This window comes from Perna viridis, chromosome 13 (genome assembly GCF_037379345.1).
Source record: "Perna viridis isolate PV_CMFRI_1.1 ecotype Kerala chromosome 13, ASM3737934v1, whole genome shotgun sequence".
Classification (NCBI taxonomy): Eukaryota; Metazoa; Mollusca; class Bivalvia; order Mytilida; family Mytilidae; genus Perna; species Perna viridis.
Window position 1 is genome coordinate 29,066,027 of NC_142457.1, and position 27,421 is coordinate 29,093,447.

General features: G+C 33.7%; 3 protein-coding genes across 6 annotated transcripts; 1 reads left to right on the forward strand and 2 right to left on the reverse strand.

Moving 5' to 3' along the window:
• Positions 1 to 898: 898 nt before the first annotated feature.
• On the reverse strand, positions 899 to 9,378 carry LOC148600243 (uncharacterized). Of its 3 annotated transcripts, none has more exons than XM_088557214.1 (2): positions 9,254 to 9,378; positions 899 to 3,065 (listed from the first exon to the last, which is right to left on the reverse strand). In XM_088557214.1, exons 1-2 carry the CDS (start codon positions 9,348 to 9,350, stop codon positions 961 to 963), a joined length of 2,202 nt encoding a protein of 733 aa, XP_088413340.1. In that variant the 5' UTR covers positions 9,351 to 9,378; the 3' UTR covers positions 899 to 960. The 3 variants fall into 3 exon arrangements, with proteins under 3 accessions (XP_088413340.1, XP_088413341.1, XP_088413342.1); XM_088557215.1 differs by lacking the exon at positions 9,254 to 9,378 and adding an exon at positions 3,303 to 3,408; XM_088557216.1 differs by lacking the exon at positions 9,254 to 9,378 and adding an exon at positions 3,303 to 3,406 and having other exon boundaries at positions 899 to 3,062.
• Positions 5,170 to 9,135, forward strand: LOC148600244 (uncharacterized). Of its 2 annotated transcripts, none has more exons than XM_088557218.1 (2): positions 5,170 to 5,386; positions 6,769 to 9,135. In XM_088557218.1, the coding sequence occupies exon 2, from the start codon at positions 6,801 to 6,803 to the stop codon at positions 8,814 to 8,816; it is 2,016 nt and encodes a 671-aa protein (XP_088413344.1). In that variant the 5' UTR covers positions 5,170 to 5,386; positions 6,769 to 6,800; the 3' UTR covers positions 8,817 to 9,135. The 2 variants fall into 2 exon arrangements, with proteins under 2 accessions (XP_088413344.1, XP_088413345.1); XM_088557219.1 differs by lacking the exon at positions 5,170 to 5,386 and adding an exon at positions 5,438 to 6,419.
• Positions 9,379 to 9,397: 19 nt separating the features above from the next.
• On the reverse strand, positions 9,398 to 26,942 carry LOC148600245 (uncharacterized). The gene is made up of 18 exons (XM_088557217.1): positions 26,849 to 26,942; positions 24,667 to 24,709; positions 24,446 to 24,485; positions 23,986 to 24,094; positions 22,568 to 22,750; positions 21,272 to 21,410; positions 20,805 to 20,883; positions 20,464 to 20,531; positions 19,840 to 19,999; positions 19,432 to 19,585; positions 17,319 to 17,449; positions 16,284 to 16,398; positions 15,959 to 16,078; positions 15,072 to 15,174; positions 14,360 to 14,521; positions 13,708 to 13,883; positions 10,768 to 10,914; positions 9,398 to 9,510 (listed from the first exon to the last, which is right to left on the reverse strand). Exons 1-18 carry the CDS (start codon positions 26,855 to 26,857, stop codon positions 9,421 to 9,423), a joined length of 2,028 nt encoding a protein of 675 aa, XP_088413343.1. The 5' UTR covers positions 26,858 to 26,942; the 3' UTR covers positions 9,398 to 9,420.
• Positions 26,943 to 27,421: the final 479 nt, after the last annotated feature.

Below are 27,421 nucleotides of genomic sequence, written 5' to 3' on the forward strand. Positions count from 1 at the left end.
GTCAATTTCAAGTTTGACTACTTTTTTATTTGATCAGAGTTTGAATGAAAAGTTTTGATAATAGTTTTTCCTGCAATAATATTATTTATAGCAACTTTATACTTTGACAGAAGCATTATTTTGGAAAGCAATATGGTTTAGTCCAAGATTCGAACTACGTGCACATCTCGTTTGACTATTTAACTATTTGACTATTTCTAATACTTTAACAATATGGGTTGACTTCAAATTATTATTCTCATTACGTATCACAGACACTTGATATTTTGACGAAACTCTAGATCTGATGTAGAGGTGCAATATCTTGGAATTCAAAACATCATGATCAGCTTCCTGCTTGGACCACCATTTTATTCTGTGTTTGAGAGCCGGGGCCACCTTTTAGAGGGCATTACTTATGGACTTATTTAGTTTTTTTGTTGTGTATAATTGTCGCTGTTTAATGTTTATTTGTAAATAAAAAGATGAATTATTTGTTTCCGCATTCTTTTCAATTTTCAATAAACGCCAATATGATGGACAAATCATTACATGTAAAACAATGAATATAACTGAAACCGTATTCATTTTAAGCTCGCTTCCTTAAAAATCAAAGAAATTAACCTTCTATTGTTTGAATAGACCCTTTTGTGGTAATTTGGTGAGTATGCTCAATACACACTTCCTCGAGGTAGGGCTTGCGGAAGTGTATATTCAGCATGCTCATCGACTACCCCTCAGTTATCACAAAAGGCTCTATTACAGATTGATTATACCCTTTTTTCATTGACATATTACTACATTCGACTCGACCTCGCCTCGCATAGGAGGCAATAATTGAAACAATTTCATATAATGTGAAAGATACAGTTTTCATAAACGAGAAGAAAGAAGAGTGATCTCAATTAAAACAAAACAATCTGGATAAAAAGATATTTTCTTTAGCAAGTACATGCATATTTTAAATCAGTCCGAAGACATTTAACGTATAATCTTAAATATTTTCACGCAGTTTTTGTCTTTAAATGGAAGTCTATAATAACACTGGGTCAATAATAGCTTGTCTTGCTTGGGACTTATACTAAGTTTCCATGGCCATTGTACACCCTGCTGCAAGACCACTCCTTCTAATTGACCATCCCTATTTAATTGGATAACTTTTTGCTGATCCCAAGAAACTATCAAGACATTGGAACCTAGAAACGCCACACCTCTTGGAAGACGTAATTCTTCATGGGTGTAACTCCAAACTTTCTGTCCGTTCTTTGACAAACATACAACAGGGCGATTCGGGTAGCCATTTCTAGTAACGACGACACGTTCACCATTCGGATCGACAGCGATGTACATTAGGTTATCAGCATCCATTGGTGTTGTAGAAATGCGTTGCCATGAATGTTTATCTCGAGCATATACATGAATCGTTCGACCAGAGCAACAGGCAAGCGTACCGTTGTTGTAGGCAACCGAATGGCACTTGTCCCCTACGGTGAGAACCTCTCCGGGGACTATTTTGTTATTCTCAATTTTTTCATGCTTTAACCTCATTGTATCAGGCAAACAAACAACAACCTCACTGTCTCCAATGGCACAGACGTCACCAGGAGATGTGGCAAACTTGATGAGTCCAATGTATAAAAATTTAGCATCAAAAAGTTTGAGTGAACTGTGATAAGAATCCGACAGGAGCACATGTCCGGACTTCAAAATGGCAGCTCCTTCAATGGAACATTCTTTTTGTTCTGGAACAGACGCATTGAATTCAGCTTTGAGTTTCGCGGTTATGGTTTTCCCTTCTACGGATGATAGTTCCATCGCTTTTGATTGTGTCAAATCATTTGGAGGTTTTTGTTCCGATAATCTAGATGAAGCTTCTGACATCAAAGACTTTGTTTCTACGTCCTGTTTTGAAGATTCGCGACGATCACGGGAACGTATTTGTTTTGGTATCATTGGTTTCCGGAAAGACGGTATATCTGTAGTACTCCGAACGGACCTGGGTGTTGGTGCAGCAGACGTGACACCAGAAAATGGTCTTGATCTAGCTGTTCCTTGTCTCGTCATAGTTGTTTTTTGAGACTCAACCGGTGCTGCTTTGCCATAAACACTTGACAACCGACTTGATGTTGTGTCAGTAGTTAAAGTACCAATAGCCTTTCCCTGTAAAACAGCTTGCTCTAACGCTTTGTTCGGATGAAATGAAAGTTTTGTATTCTTCAGGGTTTGAACAAATCGAGTTAATCTTCCTTGTCGTTCATCGAAGAGAACGACCTGTTCCTTAAACCGGATTACAAAATTTGCTGGTGTGTCTTTTTCGATTGAATTCTGTATAGTTTTCAAAGAACTTGTAGCATCTACGAGAATCCCATTAGAAACGTCAAGATCGGATTTAAGAGAATGCATGTCTTTGAGCTTTCTCTGGGACAGTTCTTGAATAATTTTACTTTCCATATTGTCAAGATAATCTATCATCTTTTTCTTCAGCTGTGTTAATTGATTTTTTATTTCCGTTTCCGACCTATCAAGTGCTACTAGCTGTTCTTTTCTGTCACTTAGAAGTTTTTCTGACATGGTTATTTGTTCTGACAGGAAGTTGATAAATTTACCGCCCTCTGCTTTTCTCCTTGCAGCAGCGACCGCTAAAGTAACAACATCTGCGCATGGTTTGTGTGTTAACGTAGCGCACAAAGAACACAGGAGCATGTCATGGTCTTCACAGTAAAATTCCACGTCTTTTTCAGCATGAAATGCACATTTTATTGCTATTTCTTCACCAGAAGTCTGGAAGGCTTTAAGGATACTCTTAAGGGCTTCGTTTGTTTGTAATTCTCCAGCCCATGCTTCGGCTGTTTTTCCACTTAATTGAGATAGGGGCATTACCTGTTTACAGTCAGGACACAGAAACCCGGCAGGGTTCTTCTGACCCTTTGTTGTATGGTCCATATACTGCTGAATACATTTCTTGCAAAATGAGTGCATACAGTTTAAAGTTTTTGGTTCTACCAGGATTTGTTGACAAAGATGACAAATCAACTGCTCCTTTGCTGCCTTGAGAACGGCGGCCATTTTTGATATGGTTGAATCTGCTAAAAGAAAAGAAAAGAAAAAGAGAGAGATGAGGAATAAAATGGAGATTTTAATGTAGATCATGCATGATTTATCTTATCTATAGCAATTGATTTATAATGGAATTGAAAATTGATTTTCATATAGAAGAATATTTTTTCCGCTTTGTATAGAAAATTTGAAGAAAAAATATTATTCCATGAAATGAAGACTAAATTTGAGAGAACTACATATAATGACCGAGATTACAACCCTACCTTTTGATCAATATCGAAAGTTTAATGATAATGAATGACATAAGTCTATAGGACTGCACGCTTCCCAAACCTTACTCTTTATGGCGTCGTGTCAATGATTGAGAACGTTTTGTACATTGACAACCACTTGCTGCATCGGTGGTTTTTGTAAACAAACAATAAACGCATTGTCACAAATTAGACAAAGAACGAATGAATATAACTTATAACGACTATCAGAAAAATGTATTAATGGTCTAATGTTGAAATCTAAAAAAAGTAAATAAATATGAACAACATGGACTAATAAATATATCTTGTTAACATCGTTCAAAACATTAAATTGTTTACTCTAAAAACAAATTTGACTTTTTTAATATAAGGTTAAAAAAGAGCGAATAAAATAAAAAAAGAAGAGAAAATCGATCTTGATACACAATCCAGTTTCTAAGGCTAGGTGAATGTTTCTGTACTTTGTTTATCAATTACGTGTTGTTTGATAAAGAAAAATAACAGTATTGCCATAATTAAACAGCTTCAATGTTTTAATGCTTTAATGTCTGACGGTTAGATGTCACGACCATGAATTTATAAGCTTCGTTATCCAATGATCCAAGTACAGCTCCGTGCCAAAAGCGAATTCATTGTCAATATATACAGTAAACATTTGTGAAGCCATTTTGCAAATGATCTTACAGAACTTTTAATCTCTTGAAAGTGATTAAACCATTTTAAGGTTTTATTGCCAAACTCCAAAAACAGGGGATTAAATTAAAAGAAACATTATGGAGCCACAATTTATCTATAAAACAAGTTAAGTTTTGATGTTATTTTGTCTCTATCGAGTTTAACTTATTGTTATTTCAAAGTCAACTTATTAAGGAGGTAGACCTAGGGTATGGGACACAATTCATAAAATGATTGGAATGTTTGTATTCAGCATTTTACATCAATCTCATGTAAGCATCAAAGTAACTGTGGACTGATTTCATTCCGTTTCAAATGAAAGCTTGACAAGGTTTGGTGAAATTGAATATGATACAAACATATCACTGATTTCATGAGTTATGTCATTTACTCTGGGTCTACTTCCTTAAATCTTCAACCCAAACATGCATATAAACTTTTGTTTGATGATAGAACAGCGTCACAATATATTTGTTTAAAAAATATATCACATTCATACACAGTCAGGACACTTAATACACCCATTTTTAACCAACTAGCTTTTAGAGGTTTATGAAGCACTTTAATTTTATTTCAGTTATAATATATATAAAGAAGTTTTATATAGGTTCGTTAGAGAATTTAAAAAAAAATGGGACTCACTTTTGGCATGGTGCTGTTAGTCAAAAGGAACATGTCAAACCCATGAGTAACTACATCAGTGAAAGCCATGGATTTGACGTTCTTTTCTCACATTCGGAGGTCTTACAGAATATGTGCAATCTTGATAAAGTACATATAGCTGTTCCAACTCTAATGCGCGAAGTTTGAGATAACGATAACTGCATTTAGCTATTCATCAAATAATATGAGAAAATTGCTGTAATATGAAATAGAAATGCAAGTGTTGTTCCCTAATTTGCTGGGGTTATTTTGTGTTGTACGATGTGTTCTTCGAGTGTTCTGTAAGATGTTAAAACAGTAAATGATTTCATTTCATGTTTGCATTTACTAGACAGGTCTTCAAAATTCAAAATTCAAACATGTTCAAAATGAATCAAACAAAACTTCATGGATATTTATTACCGTCCTGTTCTAAAATATTAGAGAAGTTGACTTGTGTGATTTTACCCGTAGTTATCCATGTGTAGAAGTAAATAACCGAAACCAACGTGACATACTAAATACAGTTGAAATAGACAAGAAGGTAAACACGATATCCTATTACTGTTCGAACTTTAAATGCGTCATTTGACAAAAACAACGATTTAAATCCAACTGAGTAGGAACTGACTTTTGTACAGAGCTGTCAATGCCTTTAGACCATATCAATAAAAAAGCCAATACACTAAAGAAATTTAAATTTCACTTCGATCAATACACAACATGGATATTTAAAAACATACAAAATGGAGGTTTGTTGCTTCTGATATATTAAGGTAAGAACAGTTTACACATAACGGAAGGTAGTAGTGTAAGGTACTAGTTCAAGAAAAATTCCATTTGATATCAACCGGATAATATCAGAGTTTATAAATGTTCTCGCTATAATGTATTATGTAACACTATAAGAATAGTAGTCCAGATAATATATGTATTTACGCCATGACATAATATTATTTCCATGAATATTCCGTATACCCGTGTCGAGATGGAAATAGTGATCAAGTAAAGGAAAAGAGAACAAGCCTGGTGGCGGCATCGATCGATACAAAACTTGTACTACAATGCACCTAGGTAACCTTAACTCTTCGAAATGAAATCTTAATATCAGTATTGTGTATGAACGAAATTTTATTATCTTCATACATACAATATATTCCAACTGAAAATGTAGAAAAACTACGAGCAACTTATTACCTCCACTCCTCCATTTGATAACATGCACCTTTTAACCTCCATTTGGATTTGAATCAAAATTAAAAATAGGACATGCACACTGAGAACACTTTAAAACGATTCTGAGAATATTTCATTCAATTCCATTCAATGGAATAGGTGGAGTAACGGATAAGAGATGCCCCTCCTCATATTAACAAATGACAAAGTCCATGTTTTGCTATGTGTTACACGTGAATTGATTCGGATCAAGTTCTAAAAGGAGGTCCATGATGAGAACATGTAATAACGATTATGTGAAAATTTCATTCTATTCCATTCAGTGGTAAAGTAAGAGTGGAGGATAAAAGATGGGTCTCTTATTGTTCCCATACTAACAAATGACAAAGTCCATGTTTTGCTATGTGAAACCCCAAAATTTATTCGGATCAAATTCTCAAATTAGAGGTGCACAATGAGAATATGTAATAAAGATTCTGTGAAAGTTTCATTCAATACAATTCAGTGGTGTGGGAGGAGTAACGGATAAGAGATGGGCCCCCTATGTAATAAGAAGTACGGACAGACGAACGATGGAAAGGACGGACGGATGGACATCCATACCACTCTATACACCTAACTTTGCAAGTTGAGGTAAAAAACAAAATAGCAGTGATTTCAAATACTGTACAACTAAAGCAAAGCCTATTACAAATTTAGCGATGTTTTGAAATATTTTGCTTGATTTTGTAACAAAAATTACAGCGACAGAGTTATACATTGATTTACACATTAAAACTGATCAAAATAGTAAAAAAAAACAAGGCATAAATGGATGAAAATGGTAAAGCTGACACAAATAGCGTATGTAGACGGGATAAATAAATAAATGTGTACATACACCAATTATTATATTTCCAGTTCCTTTAATTAGTTATGATTTCATTATACTTAGTATACATATTTAAAAAAAAAATAAATCAATTTTACTTTTATTTTTTAGACGAGAAAGACCTAATCAGATCAATAAACAACATGGCCGACCCGATAATTCAAACAGCAGAGCAGCAAATAACTTGTACCATTTGTTTCGACATCTTTGACCAACCGAAATCTCTACCATGTTTACATACATTTTGCAAGAAGTGCATCGCGGACCACATTTTGAATCATGCCCAATTTGCTCGGCGCATGGGTTACAATTGCCCGATTTGCAGAGGATTTGTGTTAGCGCCTTCGGGAAAGGAATTTTCTCCACATCTTTGGGTTGAAAGTTTACCATCAAATCATAATGTGGTATCCATGATATCTGCTTATAAAACACCACGACCTTGCTATCTGAACCCATGTCCAAATCATCCCAACAAAGAACTGGAGTTCTACTGTGTTGATCATGACGTTTATATTTGCTCACTCTGCTCTTTGCAACATCGAAAGTGCGATGAAGTCTTAGAGCGAGAGGAAGCAGAAGAACTTCCACGGAGAGTAGCGCCATCTACAGACAACATGGAGGAGCGATATATAACTTTTCTGTTTGACCAATGCAATGATATTGAACATTTAATAGACAGCCGAAGGGAAATAATTAACCATATGAACCAATCAGAGAGTGATATCAGATGCAAAATCACAACCAGAAGCCAAAATGCAGTAGACTTAATTAAATATCAGGAAGAAAAGGCTGTAGGCCAGCTCACAAAGATAAAATCAAAAGAGATTCATAGGATAGAATCCGATATTAGAAAATGCGAAAAGGTAAATGAGAAATGTAAAAAGGCCTTACAAAGTTTGCAAACTGCTAGGGATCATGATGATCCAGAAGAGATAAATGATACATTAGAACGAGTGAAGGAGGAATATGAACAAAATAAAAAGAAAATTCAAGATTTATCAAAGAAAAGATTCAAAAGTAAAATGGATTATAAAACGGACACAACCATTGACGCCTTCTTATCAGATTTTAAATCATTTGGTACCATTGAATGTGTGAGAGATGATGGCATTCCGAACACTCCATCTACAATTTCAACGGAAGCATTTACACCCCCAACGCAAAGCCAACGATATCCACGACAATCAAAGTCAGCAACTAGTAGAAGATATGAAGCATCTCCAACCTCATCGTGTCCTTCATTTCAAACTAGAGGCAACCTGGACGATCGCCCTCGCACTACGCATTCGCAGAGGATACGTTCCGCATCATCAATTGATGTTTCAGAACAAATGCACTCGGGTCTTTTTCATACAAGTGAAGATGCACATCTGGAAGTTACTACTCAGAATAACAGATCAGCATGGATTACCGGGATTGCAGTCTTGAATAATGGATATTTGGTCATTGTAGATCATAGTAATGAGTCAATAATGCTTTACGATACAACATACGTAAAAATATCAGACATCAACGTTACACCACAACCTTATGATATTGTGGCAATATCTAACAGTGAGTTACTTGCCACAAGACCAGATGTTGACAACATATTAGCGATAAATGTATATGGCGAAGTGGAACTAAAATACGGGGCGTCGATCCAGACTGGTTTTAAGGCGAAGTCCATAAGCCATGACAACAATCATTTCGTCGTCTGCAACAGTGATAGGTTACAAATTTATATTAAACACAATGGGCAATGGAGGAAGCACGACGAACACGCTTTTGACCGAACAAAACTTACATACGTAGCAGTTGATGGTACAAAAGAACGAATATTCGTTACAGACCAAAAATACCCAGAACCAGAATTGTTTTGTATGTCTTACGATGGCGATATCAAGTGGCGATTAATTCACCAGGATTTAGGCTTTCCAAGTGGACTTGTCATTTGTAATGGCTATATTTACACAGCTTCATGGGATAAAGGTAGCGTCTTGAGAATTTCGTATGATGGGTCCTTTGACGGAACTGATATTCAAAGGGGAATTCAGTTTCCATGGAAATTGACAGTTACCCCTAGACACGACAAACTGTTGCTTTCTCAGCATAAAAACACATTGTCTTCAGAAGCAAGGCGAATAGTTAGGTTTTTCTTTTTAAACGTGGAAATGTAATCCTAGAACCCGACGTTTTCTTAATGTGTAAGTGCACAGCACATAAATGTACTTTGATTTAGAAATAATTGAGTCTGAGTAAGGACCAGACTGCACCAAAATACGTCAAATTCTACGAAGAATTAACGTTAACAACGACTTTATTTGGTAGAAAGACAAACGTAGTGTTTATGCGTACTGTGTTTTGTTTAGGTTATTACTCTTTTTCCTTTTTGAACCGTTGGAAAGCAGTCTTGAGAGTCATAGACATTTAAATTATTTTGTTTCTCGTAAAATTGATGTAATAGTAATAATGCAGTAAAATGTTTTATCGTGGAAACTGCTTTGCTTTTCTATTCTCCTCTCTGATAATAACCTGTTGTCTTGTTACTGCTTTCATGACGGTTGACAATCATTTGGATATCATACATGACGGACACGATAGCATTATACTTTACCTTTCAAAGATGATTCATTCGTTCTTGCATCAGCAGAGCCTTCAAACATATCAGATGATTCAAACATTGTCTTGCGCAATATTATAATCATTATCATTCACTTTTATAGCAGATTTTACACAGGAAAGTTCAGAACAAAATACATCATTGACAGAATTTTATTGTACTCAAAACACATAGAGGTTTAGAAGATTCTTCTCGTTTGAAAATTTGGCGTTTTCAATATCAAAGGGTCGTCCACACAACTGCATACCAATCTGAAGACAAAAATGTACATGACAGATTAAGTCAGTCTGAATTGTGCGGTTTGACTTTTGCAAATCTCGTCTGTTTGTTTCTCATACGTCTTAAAATTATTCACAGAAATAAAACTGACCAACTGTCCATATGGATACTCAGGTGGGTCAAATAGTCACACACTATCCTAAATTTGGGCAAAAACACGTTTTACTGAATGGAGCAGTAAATATATTTAACCTACAAATGACAGCTATGAATAAAGATTCACGATTCAGTAAACATCCGGTTTATATATGTAGGAGACACAGATTTACATTACAAACTTTTCACAATTGACCGAAGGTTGTGTCTTAAAGGATTTACGTTTAAACTACGTACATAAATCAAGATATTAAAAAAAACCTCTAGTAACAAATTCGAATTGTTCTAAAAATGAAGAAAATTGCGAAGACGCAAATATAACAGTATAACATACGTGTAGACAATATTAATTGTAACGATAAAAGCCGTATTGATTAGTGCAATATTGAAATTTTACAGCATTACTTTATACAATTACATGACTTATTGCTTGTCTTATCAGGAAATAGTGTACAACCACCCTACATTTTTAAATGCCTATACCAAATCAGGACCATTGCGGTGGTTTCCAACTTTCTGGTTTTTAACTTGTTTGGCTCATTTTTATACGGACTTGCCTTTTGACTACTGCCTTAAATAGTTCTCATTCCCTCTTCCGTCTACTCCGGACGTGACATTTTATAAGCAATTTGCTCGGCGGGTGTTTCTAGAAACACAGAGAACGCTCGCCCTATCGGAGCACCTGGTCCAGTCTTTGTGAAATCCAGGTTGATCGATTACTTTTGTTTCTTTGTGCGAGTTGATTTGGTTATTTTATTTTCTTTGTTGTGTATGTCTTTTTTCTCTATGGTATATATTCTATTGATTTCCGCCCGTATCTTAATTCTTAATAGTTGGACTTCAAAGTAAGATTAGTATATACCCATATTCTAAAAAAATAAAGTGGTTTTATTTTTTGGAATACGTTATATGATATTCATCGGCCGGACATGATAATTTGAAAGACAGTAAAATCGTTATAGAACAAGCGTTTACGAGAGGATTCTTGAGAACTATTTGTGTACCTTTTTTACATACTCTTAGTTGCTCCTTTTTTTATAGAGTAGTATTACTTTATATTGTTTCATTTATCTTTTGTCAGTCTTTGAATTGGTTATATGTTATTTGACCCCTGAAATATTAACCAAACTAACCTTTACTCCTGTAATCTTTGACCCATCTTTCAAACATCCAAGGAAAACCCCACATTTTCTTACAGCAGTGTCATAGTCGTAATAATTCAGGCTACTAAAAACAGCCACTCTTGCATACATAGGGATTTTCTCACAGTTATCAATTACCTTAACAAAAAATGAAATGCAATTCAAACATTTTGTATATAAGATGCCGCATATATTCGTCTCTTCTCGTTGTTTCCTATGATTGTTCTCCTTAAAGTATGCGTCTCCAAAGAAAACCAACTTTCATTGTGCACCTCACGAGATCAATCCATGTCCGTAACACAGCATTTTTCGTCAATATGGCACAAACATGTACATGCAACAATCACTCCTTTTAAACTTTGTTAATATATGGCGTAGATAGGACGTAAGAAAACAACGATTAACCCGAGTTCTTGTTTACCCTATCATGGAGTAGCGTAAAACAACCTGAGTTCTTGTTTACCTTATCAAGAAGTAGTATACAACAACCAGCGTTCTTGTTTACCTTATCAAGGAGTAGTATACAACAACCTGCGTTCTTGTTTACCTTATCAAGGAGTAGCATATAACGATTTGAGTTGTTTGTTTAATTATCAATGAGTAGCATACAACAATTTAAGTTTTTTTTTTACCTATCATGGAGTAGCATAAAACAATCTGAATTCTTGGTTACCTTATCAAGTAGTAGCATACAACAATTTGAGTTTTTGTTTACCTTATTGTGGAGTAGCATATAGCGACATGAGCTCTTGTTTACGTTATCATGGAGTAGCAGACAACAATCTGAGTTCTCATTTATTTTTTCGGAGAGTAGCATACAACAACCTAAATTCCTATTAACCTTACCAGATAGTAGAGCATACAATCTGAGTTTTTGTTTACCTTACCAAGGAGAAGCATATTACCACATACGTTTGCGTTTACATTATAATGGGGTAGTATATAGCCACATAAGTTCTTGATTAGCTTTTAGGGGAGTACCAACCTGTGTATTCGTTTACATTATACATCAACCTGAGATCCTGTTTATGTTATCAGAAAGTAACAAACAAGAACCTGTTGTCTTTAACTTGTCGGGGAGTAGCATACAGCCACTTGAGTAATTGTCTATCTTACCAGGAAGTAACATACAACCTGATTTGAGAGTGGCAAACAACTACCTAAGTTATTGTTTAGCTTTTCGGGGAGAAGCATACCACAAACAAAATTCCTTGTTACCTTTCCAGGGATTAGCATAAAACCTGAGTTATCGTTTACCTCATCAGTATGCAACTATTTGCGTTTTCATGTACATAATCTTTGTGTATCATATATCCGTCGCAGTTTTGTTTACCTTACCAGAGAGTAACATACAACAACCTGAGTTCCCGTTTACCATATCAGGGAGTAGCATAAAACCACCGTAGTTCTTGTTTACCTAATCAGAGAGTAGCACACAATAACCTAACTTCTTGTTTACCTTATCAGGGAGAAGCATATAGCCACATTAGTTGTTATTTACCTAATACAACAATAAAGTTGTTGTTTATATTATGTGGGAGTAGCATACAATCATCTGTGTTAACGTTTGCATAAGCAGGAAGTAGCATATAAGTGAGCCACAAATTAGCCCTCAAGGAACTATATTTCCCCCATAAGTGAAAGCAACACTTGAAACAATTTTGGTCTCACTAACAACTTATAACATTTACATATACCTTTAATGTTAAAAAGTAATTTTCAAAATTTCACTGTGAATTTCCATGACAAATTAAATATTAAAGTTGCAAACCATTGCGAAGCTTGAAAAATAAGGATTTCAAAATCCTTATGCAAATGGTACAGTGATCATAGAAATCCTTCACAAAATTTACTTTAATAACTAATACAGAATATCCACATTTTTACTTTTACTGCTAACTGACAGAAAGGAAGCAAATTGCTTACACATGTAAACTATATTAATGTGTGGGGTGGGGGTCATTTGACCCGGAAGTGGTAAATGAGACCTTATGAACATTTTATGATTTAACATTTTTTTCTTTTTGTTCATTTTATGAAAGCTTGTGATGTTGTTTAGTCTAATAAGACCATAACTATCAAAATCAGACATGGGACTACGAAGAAATGGCCATTTCAAAAGCATGCCCTCAGTGATATTTTCCCTTCAAATATATAAAATTACAATTTTAGCTAGCTTAGCATACCCATTTGATACCCCAAAATAGTGACGTTAGGTATATCAGGAATGATGTCAAGTTACGAGTCATGTTTACTGATAAAAATCTTGTTTGTTATGTTGTTTTTCACAATATCTTGCACAGTGTACCTATTTCATTTTAGTTAGATTACCAATATCACTATACTGATTTTATGGAAAAAATAAAAATAATGACCAGGAAAGGCAATTTTCATTAAATTTTGCATTTCAATGAAATATGCCATAATTTAACATATGGTCTCACTAACCACTTCTTACGTTTAGATTACTACACATAGTAAAAAAAGTAATTTTCAAAGTTTCACTGTGAATTCCCAGGACAAATGAAATCTTAAAGTTGCATACCATTGCAAAGCTGGGAAAATAAAGCTTTCAAAATCATTATGCTTACGATACGATACTCGTAGAAATTTACTTCAATAAAAAATACTGAAAATCCACATTTTTCCCTTCCTGCTAACTGGCCGCCTGGAGGCAAATAACACACATGTAAACGATATTCATACCCTTTTGTAATAAATAAATAAATTACAAATATGATTTTAAAGCACACATTCTCTGCTTTATTTTGACATCTTCTGATCGGATTATGAACTCAAATATCATGACTTAAAACTCTTAAAATTCATAGACCAAGATTCAGTGTGTTTTTGATACTACATAGTGGATGTATTTAACCCGGAAGTGGTAAGAGAGACCTTTATATTTATAGATGTGAACAATAGTCTTACCCTTCCTTTTGGTCGCCATTGTATTGTGTTTGTTGGGGCATTACAGAAATTGACTGGTATAGCTTCCGGTGATGCACGCGAAGACGAATTTGGACAGTCTGGTAATGACGTATTAGTGATATATGTAAACTGTAGCAAGGCTCTAACGGTGTCTAGTTTTCTACATTTTTCAATATCTGAATTATAGTAAAAATAAAAAGAGACAGCACATGAAACGAAAAGCTTTACTGCTGTCTTTTCAATATTTTTAACTAAGAATAATATGGAATTGCATTGATATTAAAAAGAAAACATATTGCAGTACATATTACTTCGTTATACAATTATAACTCAATTGCATTTTAAGATTTTATCTGCTTCTCAATTCTTTAAGAACACAAAATACAAGTCTTCTAAATTTGAATACATGCGCTTCTAGGAGTAACATTTCATTAGTAACACCTAAAAATAAATTGAATATTTAGAAAAAAAAATATTTGTTTAGTTCAGTGAAGAATATTATTTTTTGTATCTAAAGACTTAAACGCCTAACTGAATTTTATAACAGAAATCAGAGCTGTCATAAATATACTAGGTGCGAAGTATTTATAAATATTACAGACGGGTTATTGTGAAAAACAATAAGTAGCTGTTATTATCCTTGTCTACTTACTGTCAGTGTTATTGATAAACGGAACAAATGGAAGTGGGAGGATCGTAGTTGTCATTGATGTAACAGGCGATGCTGTGACCGACGTAGATGGCGTTGAACTTGCGGTATTTCCGGTGTTTGAGGATGGTGGACCATTTGGAAGTTGAAGACAAGACCTCGTATCTTGAATGATTAACGTAGTTTAGTTTGAAAAAAGAAATATATATTTCAATATGTGTCTTTAATGATTTATATCACTTATATCTCATGCGCATTATGCATCGTATTCAAATAACATTTCTAAATGATAGGTACTTTGTACATATTGATTATTAACTGTATTTACAGATTCATAATTATCATTGGGTTAGGGCGGTTGACCGTAACAACTATTACAGTCATCCCAAGATGGCGGATTGAAATTCTGGTAAAATATTTTTCTTAAATTAATTTGTCTATTCAAGTTATACAACCAAATAAATATGACAAATAGTCAGTCATTCATCAATGCTTAATGTTTGTAGCGGGAAGTACATGGGTAAAATGTATGATTAATAAGAAATTACAAGGTAAGAATATCGGTCATATTTTTGTTGTTGAATAATTTGAATAGACAACTTTATTAAAGAAAAAATATTCTCACACGAATATCGATCCTCCTTCGGTTATCCGCTTTACCCCCAGTGAATTATGGATTGATGTAAACATGCATTTAAAAGAAAACAAATCTTACTTTTTTGCCATTTTCTTGGATTACTGGTTACCGTTGGCAGTTGCCATGGTTTTAATGATGAAGTTGTTGTCACATGGTTACCCGGGTTTCCATTACTAGCAATCTAGAGATTTAAATTTTGCTTATCCAAATTGTAAGATTAGTTTCCTTCAGAACTAATACTGTATATAATCAGAATTATCGAATTTTCTGAATTGGCTGTTAAATTTACCTTCGCATAGCATGATATATGTATGTCTGTCCCCGAATAAAACAGGTAATTCAAATTTAGCAGATGCATTAACAAATATGCGTGTAACAAAACTTTACCAAAACATGTCTGTCATTATGGTGGATCGTTAGGTTTTCAGATTAAATCATCATGTACTTACATAAATCTTCTAACATCAAAGTTACATGTTACAGGATCATTTAATACAACGATCATGTTCTGGTAAAGTTGAGCATAACATACACCTTGGTTGGTAATTTTGTATGTTATAACCAATAGGTGGATGCCACCGCTGGTGGATGAAAGGTCTCTGATTGTATTAACCAGACCAGTAGTGAGTCTTGTCTGACCCCGAATTATATCAAGCATTTTTTGTCAAAATTGTCAGTATTACAAATTTTAAAAATCATAGAAAACATAGGATTGGTTCAGTTCTTGTATTGCAGATGGTAGAACCTGTTTGTGCTGAATTTGACTTCCTATTTTCAAATGTATGTTTTGAGTACTTCTTGTATCAGTGTTTTTGTTTTAATTTAGATCTTCCTATGTATAATGTATTTGATTGTAATGCTGCTGATGAAAGGTTACTCTTGTTACTCTTTGAAATACATATATTGCATATAGAAATTTGCAATATTAATATTGTATTTTATAACCTGGTCATGCACCTACATACCTGAGTATACCCTAGTTTATTAAGGCCATTAGTAACAGAGTATTTCGGATTGGAATTTGACAGTAGAACGTTGTAATCTGTGTTGTTCTCAAACTTAGGTTCGGAAATTTTTAAAAATACCTGTAAACATTAAATGAAAACAGAGGAATACAATTTCTATACACATATATATTAAAAAAAAATATTATTTCTCACTCATCTCATCAAACATATTAATGTATTGTGTCCAAATACGGGTAGGGACTTTAAAATAATTTTCATATAAACTACTGAAGTTCAAATATTTATGAATCTTAATAAAAATATAAGTATATCGAAATCGTACCTCATATTTACCAACAGGAATACTAGATGGAAGATCAAATGTTGCTGATACTTTTGCCTCGTTTCCAGGGAACCATTTGGCAGTGTCGGATCTAACGGGAGCTTCGTATATCTTACTGAAAACAGAGAAGTGTAACTAAGACCGTTCAATTTAAAGGTTAAACAACACAGGTAGTTTTACGTGATTGAATTGTAGCAACGTTTACACAGAGAAATTTAAACTCAGAGACAACTGCAAACTTTTATGTGTGAGACTGTGGGATATTTCTGCGACCCCACAAACAGCAACCCTTTGACACTGATACAAATATTTTCATACCTTCTTTCAGCAGTACTGTGTAGGACGACTGGAGTTAACAGAGACCCCTTAAGTTGAGAAATATTTCCCTACCTTCTGTCAGCGGTATTGTGTACGTCAAAAAAAGAGCTAACAGAAACTCCTTGACAGTGAGAGATTTTTTCATACCTTCTCTCAGTGGTATTGTGTAGGACGAATGGAGCTAACAGAGACCCCTTAGCACTGAGAATAATGAACCTACCTTCTGTCATCGGTATTCTGTGGGATGAATTGAGCTAACAGAGACCCAAAACGATGAGGATAATGTTCCTGCTTTCTGACGGCAGAAAGGAGCTAACAGAGACCCGTTAATGCTGAGAATCTGGCAGCGGTATATATTATGTCATCGGTATTATATAAGTTAAATAGTGCTGACAGAGACCCTTTAACACTGAGAAATACTTCCCTAGCATCTGTAAACAGTATTATGTGCATCAAATTGAGCTAATAGAGACTTCGTGACATTGAGAATGTGTTCCTAACTTCTGTAATCAGTATTCTGTAGGACGAATGGAGCTACCGCAAACCCCTTGATACTGAGACATGTTCCTACCTTCTATCAGCGGTATTCTTTAGGACGAATGGAGCTAAAAGAAAACCCTTGACACTGAGACATATGTTCCTACCTTCTATCAGCGGTATTCTGTAGGACGAATGGAGCTAACGGAAACCCTTTGACACTGAGACATATGTTCCTACCTTCTATCAACGGTATTCTGTAGGACAAATGACACGTTATAGTGACGGATCGGTGCAGCGTATCCTCTGTTTGATATATTGACTGCAATACAAGCTTGCCCTGTAGTACTCGCCATTGTAGGTAAGGATACCTGTAAGAGAAATATTATAAGCTTTATTTAAATTGAAACAAATAATCAGTCAAAGTAAATAAGACACTAAAATATCTTCAATATTATGAATTTCATTATTCCTTGTAGAGATAATTGGCGCTATTTCAACATGCACGTCTTAATTTTGAAAGATATCTTGACCTTACTAAGTTAACATGTATCACCTTGCTATTTATACTATTTTCTACTACTGGTATTTTGTCGAGTTGATTTTTGAATTGACTTGATTATGAATTGGATTAGTGTTCGAAAAATTATTTGTTATCCTTATATAAGAGTTTGAAACGTTTATAGCCGAAGGCCATGTGGGCTATTGCCATCACTTGGCGTCCGTCGTCGTCTCGCCGTTAACAATTTTTCAAAACTCTTCTTTTCTGACACTACTTGACCAATTGCAACCAAATTTGGAATGAATGTTCCTTGGGTATCATTCATAGAACTGATGTAGGGATTTTTTAATTTGTCAAAAAACATGACCACCGTTACTAAAAATAGAACATAGGGGGGTCAGACAGTAGTTTTTCGCATATATCTCCAAAACCGTTAAGTTTAGCCAAATTCTGACTAAATTAAAATGGTGAGATCTATTTGAGGTCAAATTTTCATTTTAATTTGTTAAGCGATGTTGGAGTTATTTCCCTTTTTCGAGGTCTTTTTGCTATTTTTAATGTTAAGTCTTTCAAATATCTTCTCCTCTGACACTACTCGACCAAATGGAACTAAACTTGGTATGAATGTTTCTTGGGATATTCTGCATATAACTGTTGTAGGGATTTTTTTATCTTTCAATCTTTCAAAAGAACATGACCGCTGTTACTAAAAATAGAACATAGGGGTCAGTCAGTAGTTTTTCGCATATATTTCTACAACCGTTAGGTTTAGCCACATTTTGACACGACTACAAATGTTCAGTATGATGAGATCTATCTGTTGTCAAATTTTCATTTTAATCTGTTATGCAATGTTGGGGTTATTGCATTTTTTGACGTTTTTTTGCTATGTCTAATGTTATTTCTTTCAAAATTTTCTCCTTTGACACTACTTGCCCAATTCAAACCAAGTATGAATGTTCCCTTGGGTATCCTGCACAGAACTTTATTATAAGGCATTCACTACAGATGTTTTATAGTCGTCATCATGATCTCGTGGATCATTGTAGTGTATCCATCTGCACCACGAAAACTGATTTATTCATCGGGTCATAGATTTTCGTTCCTCGTTTGTCTACCCTGGACTTGACTTTTTATGAGCAACTCGGCCGGTGTTTCTAGAAAAAAAAAACCAGAGAAAGCATACCCAACCGGTGCACCTGGTCCAAGCTCCCAGTTTTTAGTGGAGTCCGAGTTGCTCATTTGCTTTTGTTACTTTGTATGTTTGATTTTATTTGCTTTATGTTCTTTGTTGTGTTTGTGTGTTTTCTATGTCTGGTCTTTGTCCCTGGATTACACTCTTTTGATTACCGCTATAACCTTGGTTCCATTGATTACTCCTTCAAAAGTCTTCAGAGATCAAAATTATCAAGCGACTTCTTATAAGAGTCATTGCCCTCGAAAGATGAAAAATGATGTTTTTTTACAGTTTTCAACCAATATCTTGACAACAGTAATAGATTGAAAGAAACTTTCAATTGATGAAACGATCCTTATAATAAGTCCTACCAAAGTCTTCTTGAGTCAAAATTGTTGGACAATTTCTTGTTAAATTTATTGCTCTTGAAAGACAAACTTTAACCAGGTGAGCGATTCAGGCTCCTAGGATCCTCTTGTTAATGTGTTAGTGTAAATTTGTTTAATCACAATTGCTATAAGATTTTCGCATTTTACGCATGTATTCAAATGCGATTCTCTTGTGTCTAACCGTCTGCAAATATCATTTAGTACCACAAATGAATAAAAAAGCGTGGTCAAACCTTCATAATACGCATATACAGAAAAAGATAATAAATCCTACAACTTACGTACTGATTCTAGAGCTAGGCGGTACCCAAGTGTATTGAAAATCTTTTCAAGGCAGCCATATTTATCATAGTTCTTCACTGTTTCATCGGGTTCTAATCCATTTAGGTAAGTTAAATGTAGATCGTTGAATAACTGCTCCGACTGAGGGCACAAATTTCTGTTTAAAAGAAAAAACAAAACAAAACATTTCTATGTTTTAAATTGCACATGACTGCTAGGATGGTTGTCTCACTGACATCCATCTTTTCTTTCATGATTTGCTGTAGAATAGAAGAATGAATCATCTGCTTAAAGAAGGTAAAAAAGGAGCTACTTAATGTTGTTTGTTGTTCAATTTAATTTCATGCCATATTTGAAATAACCAAGAATTCATAACTGGTGTTTTAAACAACTTTGTACTTTGAACTTTACCTCGGTGGATTTGTTGTGTCTCCTGGATGACATGTTTTCCCGCCAATCAATGCTGTATCGATCTTCATGGTGGTAAATGCTCCTTGGTCTTTTGATAAATCAGGGAATGCAGATATTATGTTGTTTGCGTCACCTCCCAGCAGACATTCGTGATAATGTCCTTTAATAACAAACATAATCGACCAGTGTGTTTTTTAAAATGAACTTAGACGTTTATCATTTAATTTGGTCAGCTTGTAACAAGACTTTTGATAGGTTTTTGATATTCTGCATTACTTTAAGCTTGTTACTATCACGGTCTTTATCGTCGTTGGGTCTATAGTTCAAGTTCAGATTGATATAGTTCCCAAAATATAATAATATAATGTAAATATGATATATTTCATTCAGGCTCCATGACTGGGAAATGATTTGAAATACAATAACAAAAATGTATCATGATTGTTTTTCAAATTTTGACAGTTTTTCGCTTCTTCCTAGTCTGTCCCCAAACAATCCAAAAATTAAAATATACATGGTGATGAACGGCAGAGGGAATACTTAACGATGTGTTGATATAAATAGTGGTAATTAAAAATTGACATTTTAAATGATAGAAAGGTCTTTATAGTACACAACACTCACCGATTTGGCTTCTGTCTACCATGGGGCTAGATTTTAACTTATAGGCTGGGTGTGCAACTTGTATTGGCCTTAAATGCAATTTTGTTAATGACATTGTTCAATAGTTAATACAATAAAAAGACAAAAGAAATAAAAATTGAACCAAAACAAAGAAAATGATACAGAAACAACCATCGTAGACCTTATAAAGTATGCAATTTCGACTTATTGCCAGCACAACAAATTGATACAAAAATACATTTTATATGACGCAAATAGCATAATTAGTTACTACTACAAATTTATACCTTTTGGTAAATAAATAAATCTATTTCAAACATTCTGACATTTAAAGGACTTACATTTGAAGATTCTGAAGTAATGTACTTATAATGGTTGTGTCCTGTTGGGTACTGTTTGTTCCCGGGGTATACCATAAACCTAAGTATTTATGAAGTGAAACCAGGTATAAAATCATTTTTCGAAATATATTTTGATACAACTAATGCTAAGTTAAAAAAGTACATGAATCTAAAACTTAATATACTTTGTGGAGTGTACCGATTTTTCCTTGACTTTTTTAAATGTAAAATTCTAAGTTACACCCTTGATATATTAGTATTTTGCATTATTTATTTATTTCTGTTAAAAGCATATATGTATTTCTTGCATCAATTTAACTAACCCTGTCATGCAAATTTCCAACCCTGAAGAAGAAAAGAAATGATTGCTAGATTGTATAAAAATAAAAATGTGAAAATATACCCGGACTTAAATTGTGCAATAAAAATGTCTGCATGATTCTTATATTGAACTATACTTAACTTACCGTATTCGCCATGAAATCCTGCTTGAACCGCGACAACCACGCCATTGTACTTGTTTAGAATTGGTGCTAACTGTCTTATGTGATTCTGGATCTGGGTTATAGTCGGTTCTGACTGTGGGTTATACTGGCTGTCAAGACTCTGTATAAAAAACAATAAAAGCTTGTCCATTTCCAACGTTAACATTCATGTAATGAATTGGATACAGACGATAACTTTACTATCGACCGTATTATGTTATTACCAATAATAACTGTTAGGTTCACTACAATTCAAATATACATTTTCTTCTATGGAACATTATTTCTGATGTCTTTAATGTACTTGTCTAGATTATTTCTTTTTTAAAAGTGTTTATTTCACTTTTTATACAAGGAATCACTTTCTTTGTGGATATTTTTACGGAGAAAAAAATAACTAATGAAAGAATTCTGAACCAATCAAAAAACAAACAGTGGTGCAGGATAACGGTAATACCAACTGCTGTTTGACCCTTTATGTTCTATTTTTAGCAACGACGGCCATGATTTTTCATCGATCCAAAAAAATCCAAGCAGTCATATTGTTCAGGATAACCTAAAAAACAGTAATACCGACTTCCATTGAAATCCCTATGGTAGTTTCTGAGGAGATTTTAAGTAATAAAATCAAAACAGCAAAAAACGTCCAAAAGGGGCTATAACTACAACATGGGGCAACATATTTTCACAAAAATTTGACCACAGAAAGATCTCATCATAGTAAACACTTTTACACCAAGAATTTAAACCTAACAGTTTTGGAGATATATACAAAAACGATCATTTTGCGCAGGGTACTCTAAAGAACAGTCATTTTCATCCAAATCCATTCAGTTGTTGTAGAGAAGATGTTTGAATCAATGTTAAGGACGACGACGACCGGACGCCAAGTGATGACAATAGCTCACATGGCCTACGACCAGATAAGCTAAAAAGGTACTACTTCTTCAGTGAGTTCTTGTTTCACCAACACAATAATTATTGCAATTTGAACTTGTTTTTACTTTTTTGACACAGTTCTCAATTTTCCAAATCTTTAGGAAAATGAACACCATAATCATTACATCTTTCATTCTCTGTTTAACATGTTCATATGATATAATGTTATCACATGAAAAAGCTAATGTATATCTTTCTAATGAAAAATATAAGTAAATTTGTATACAAGTATTATTTACAAAGATAAGTATATTTCAAAACCCGGCCAAGTACCTTGCACACAGCACTTGAGAAATATTGTAGAATTTTTTAAAACATTGATAATTATAATCTTCTTACATTAATGTACATAAACCTTAGCACAAGACTCCAACCAGCGTCTTTGGCAGCTTCAAGGTCTTGTTCTAGTTTCTTTAGAAAGTCTTGCGATATTGGTGAACCATCAGTAAAACTATCTAGACTATACATCCTCAGTAAAAGGTTGGTACCATGGTTGTCAGTCAAACAACGAAGATGGTCTTTCTGTCAAATACAACACGTGATGTTGTTCCTACTATTCTATTCTGTATAGAATTACATATGTTAATGCACCGTCACATGTTTTTTTTTAATTTTTATTGAAGACATCGATGTTTACTTGGCTATTTACAAACAATCTGTATTTCATTTTATCATACTATTTACATGAAACGGTATTTAATAAGGTCAAGTATGATCATCAAGAAGAAAGTATTAAGTAGCAGTCTTTATAAAAATCAGACATCATGCATGTCAAAAACCCGCCGAATTCTGTTTTATTTCTTGTTCATGGTTCAATGGTCACATAACCAGTCTTTATTTTCATTTTGTTGTTGCGCTTGTGGGACAAAAATTATATAGATTGCACATAAAATTGGCACTTTGCAAGAGTTATCGTTACTGATTTGATTTGATTTGATTTGCTTGATGTTAGTGATAGATAAATGTTTGATTTTTCTAAATAGAAATCTGATATCTAAATGCAGAAATAATTATCGTTATGTGAAAATGTAGCAAATATTGCCTGAAAAAGCATTGTTTGTTAGGTGGGTTTTTCTACACCATGAATCACTTTACAATGGCAGTGTCTGATTTTTTTTATGGGCGATTACTTTATCACTTAGTAACAGAAAATACGTCAGTGACATCGTCGCACGTGTATCCAATACATTATATAAGGGACACCTTTGTACAATGAGTTATTTAACTTTTGGCAAAACAAGAACTATTCGTTACGTATGGTTATCACATTAATTCTAATTGCCGTGACAAAACTGACAAAAGGTATCACGCGTCATATGTACACGTAATATTATGTTGCCAGAATCATTTCATAAGAACATGGGATGTTTAACTTTTATATTTAATTTCCATTCTTCTCCACGTGCAACTCTTCAACTTCGCAGGTGTACAACTCCTTTTGTATTTTTCAATTCAAAGGAGGTTTGACTTCTTGTTTTACTTTGGGGGCTCCATAATTGCTCAGGTCTAATGGCTTTACTTTTGAGAGGTATTTTTATTACAGTTGGCCCATATTCGTGTATTTTAAATCCTTGCCTCTCCTTCTAATATCTTGGTAGTTGTCTTCCAAACGTTATTTAATATTATTATTATTTTTCTTAATTATTTGACAATCTAGCTATTACATATTAACATATTGCTGCTGTTGTCTTTAAAAAAAAGAAAAAAACTATTTATTTGATGTTTAGACGCAAAATGAAGACATACAATGAACTTACTTCCAATGGATGAAAATAAGATACAGATGTAACTGAATCCAAGTAAAGGCCACGTGCTGGATTGAGGATATTAGTTAATAGCTGGTTGTCAGTCTCGTGTGTATACGTACTGGAGACAAAAGATGTTACAAATGTTCATAATGGACTGAATTTTCAAAAATACGCTTTTGTGTCTAATATAATATATCCATACACCCTAATCCCAATTAATGTCATCGTGAAAGACTGAATATTTTGCAAGTGATTGATGGAAATACATGTAGTTTTTATCAGCAAATGAAAAAACACAACACACACACACATGGCATTCAGCTTACTTCATTGAGTATAAAACCTCCTTGAAACGATATTAGACAAATTCTATAGATCCAATTCGTCTCTCCTTCTTTTTTTTTTTTATATCAGAAATGCTTTTAGAACGCATTAATTTGGGTCATAATGAATACAAATCAAAACTTACATTTGCTGAGACCCACATTGTAGTTGGCCGTTTACGTCGACTGTGGAAAAATACAACAAATTATATACAAACTAGATAAAAGGTGTACACTTCGACATTATCAACGGTTTTAAAATACAAATGACTTAGGCTTGGTAAATACTTGCTACTAAATTCACAATACAATATTTGATAAACTTTGATCACATGCATATTGTAAAAAAGTTGCATAAGTATGTTACCGTGCAGCAGCAGTAAGGAAGTTAGAAGGAACAAGGTGAAAATCTACAAAACAAGAAAAGAACATCACATGCAGAATATACATGTTCATGCCAATATCAAAATTTTAAAAAGTGCGTTAATGATAGTGTCGTGCATATTTTCTTTTTATACTATCTGTAACGAATACGAAAGAGCATATGTTTTAAATATCATATTTCATAACAACTTTATTACAACAATGTACCTGATGGCTGGCATGGTTCTAGGAGGTGTTAAAACCATATCGTGTTTTGTTTATCATTTATCTCAACACATTCAATATAAACCACTTAAGATGTATTGATTTATGGATTGTTTTCCAGACTGATATGGATGTCGATGAATAAACATACGATTGATAAAGAGTGTTTTTATTTTTTGGCCATGTTATGTGAAATAACCACAACCCAAATATAAAACTGGTTATGCGAACATAACTTGGTTAACAATTTAGAAAGTCCGTATTATTTAATTTCTAATCAATTTAAGTGAAGATTCTTTTTTTTAATTGGAACTACGGACCGATCAACGTTAATCACAGTATTAAGTTAGTTAATGGAATTTAACCTATCTAGCCCAGATGAGAAATTAATAATCAAATTTAATTATTACTTGTTATACTACAACCTATATGTTAACATATGTAAATCTAAACTGTACTAGTGATGAATTTAATGTGTATCAAAAATATTTTAAATTGTATACAAAACCTAGAAGTTTGCTAGTTATATATTGATTGGTTTAATTGAAAATATGTCCAACAGCTAATATGTAACCCCTTGTATACAAAATTGTGTTATATTTAAACATATTTGTAACTGATTATCTGTTTTATGCTAGGGGGAGAGGGTGGGTCTGAGATTATTTTGAGAAAAAAAATAGTTCCAAATTTGAGGGAAAAATGTTCTTTACTCAGCCATTCACAGAAAAAAAAACTATGATTCAAAATTTCCACAATACATAACGACGTAGATTTCTAAATATTTGTTTTACTCCGGCTGCCACAGAAAAGAATATTTTCGCACTTGCGCGATAAACAATTTTTCTTGCTCAACAGCCCCTTTTCCGATACCACTAAAGGAGGAAACGGTATGTGCCTAATTTCCATCAAGTTCAAATTAAAGATATCTACGTACGGCTATATAAAATATCATATAACATCATAAACTTAAAATTAAAGGGCAAAGACTGCACTTACCACTAAGAGCATGGGCAATTTCCTAAGAAATTGTACACGTTATTGATACTTTTTCTCTTAAAGTTTCACCAAGTTTTAAAACTTATGACCAGTAGAAAACTGGAGAATTTTGAAAACTAGAAATCGAACTGCAAGTTTGATATATGGAATATATCTGTTTTCATTGTGTACCTTGAAACTCCAGTCATAACTTTATCATTGAAGTTACATTTTTTCAGATTCAAAATTTTATCATTAAAAACAAAAGAACCAACACCATTATATTTTAACTTAATGACGAATAACAATAAAAACCACCAACAGTTACTCAATAAAAATGGTAGTTAAGTCGTCATATTTTATGGTAGTAGTCTTTACAAAGCACGGGAAGCTCAACACTCATCGAATAAATTGCCAAAATCGTTGAATATGCTAATTTGTAAGGGATATAGTTATGAATTTGTTGTCAATCGTTTAAGATAAGTTTTTAGGTATTTTAAAACATTGATTCGCTCATAAGGGTCTTTACATAGAAACGTACACACCATACTTCGGCATGAAGCGGTTGTGTCTTTATTGTATGACTTGAGATGTACTGTGGTTCTCAAAACAGCATGGAACAACTGGGATTGATATTACATACCATGATAACATAACGTTTATTGGTTTAAACTGTACCAAGCACTAAATGCGTTTGTAAAGCTTGTAAAGATGGGAGATAAAGAAAATGCTCTAGAACAAAAACTGAGCTCGTAAAAGATTATCAACCTTGGTTCAAAAAGTTTAAGAGAAGTAGGCATATGCTTCAATATTTCATGCATGATCAGTTACTGATTATGGCAATGTCAATTTTGGTGGTGACCAATTTAGGAACTTCTTACATTTTAACGTACCGGTAGTATGTTTTAAATATGTAAATCGATACACTATTGATTGCATTATATCAAAACTGGTTAAAAGTATGCATAATTTGTACCAGAACTTACTCTAAACATTATGTTTCAGTTGACGTCTCCGTGTTTATTTCCTATATCTTATCTATTTAGGTTATTTCAGTACTTTTCTATATACAGACTAGACATTGGATACCCTATTGTTAGTTATCAACGTAGTCCTTTTCAATGTTTTGGTGCAATGAATTCTGTATCGTCTATGATAAAAGAAATATCAGAAAGCACTTTTACTATTCACAAAATAACCTTCTTATGTTACCCTATCTTATATTTGCTATAATGTTGTCAATGATTTCTTTTTCACCAGCAATAGAAATCAGTAAAATAATTATTGTTACTGTCAGCCATCACACACACACACACACACACACACACATATATATGTGTGTGTGTGTGTGTGTGTGATGGCTGACAGTAACTATGTCGATTCCTATCATTAATACTTTTAGGTTTATACTGCAAAGTATTTGATTTAACGTCAGTTCCTAAAAGCTGTGTGTAGCGTCGCCAATCTGACCGTCGATTGTTTCTAATTAGTGACGATCATGATCTTGATATGGATTTGTTATCAAAGCGTTTGAAAAGTATAGTACTAGTAATTCATTT

Coding starts and splice junctions, on each gene's coding strand:
- LOC148600244 (XM_088557218.1), top strand. CDS start 6,801: ATGGCCGACCCGATAATTCAAACAGCAGAGCAGCAAATAACTTGTACC.
- LOC148600245 (XM_088557217.1), bottom strand. Junction 24,095..24,445: donor CAATGTGGGTCTCAGCAAAT/GTAAGTTTTGAT, acceptor TTTTGTCTCCAG/TACGTATACACACGAGACTG. Junction 10,915..13,707: donor AATGGCGACCAAAAGGAAGG/GTAAGACTATTG, acceptor TTTTTTGTTAAG/GTAATTGATAACTGTGAGAA.
- LOC148600243 (XM_088557214.1), bottom strand. CDS start 9,350: ATGATAATGATTATAATATTGCGCAAGACAATGTTTGAATCATCTGAT. Junction 3,066..9,253: donor GAATGAATCATCTTTGAAAG/GTAAAGTATAAT, acceptor CTTTTCTTTTAG/CAGATTCAACCATATCAAAA.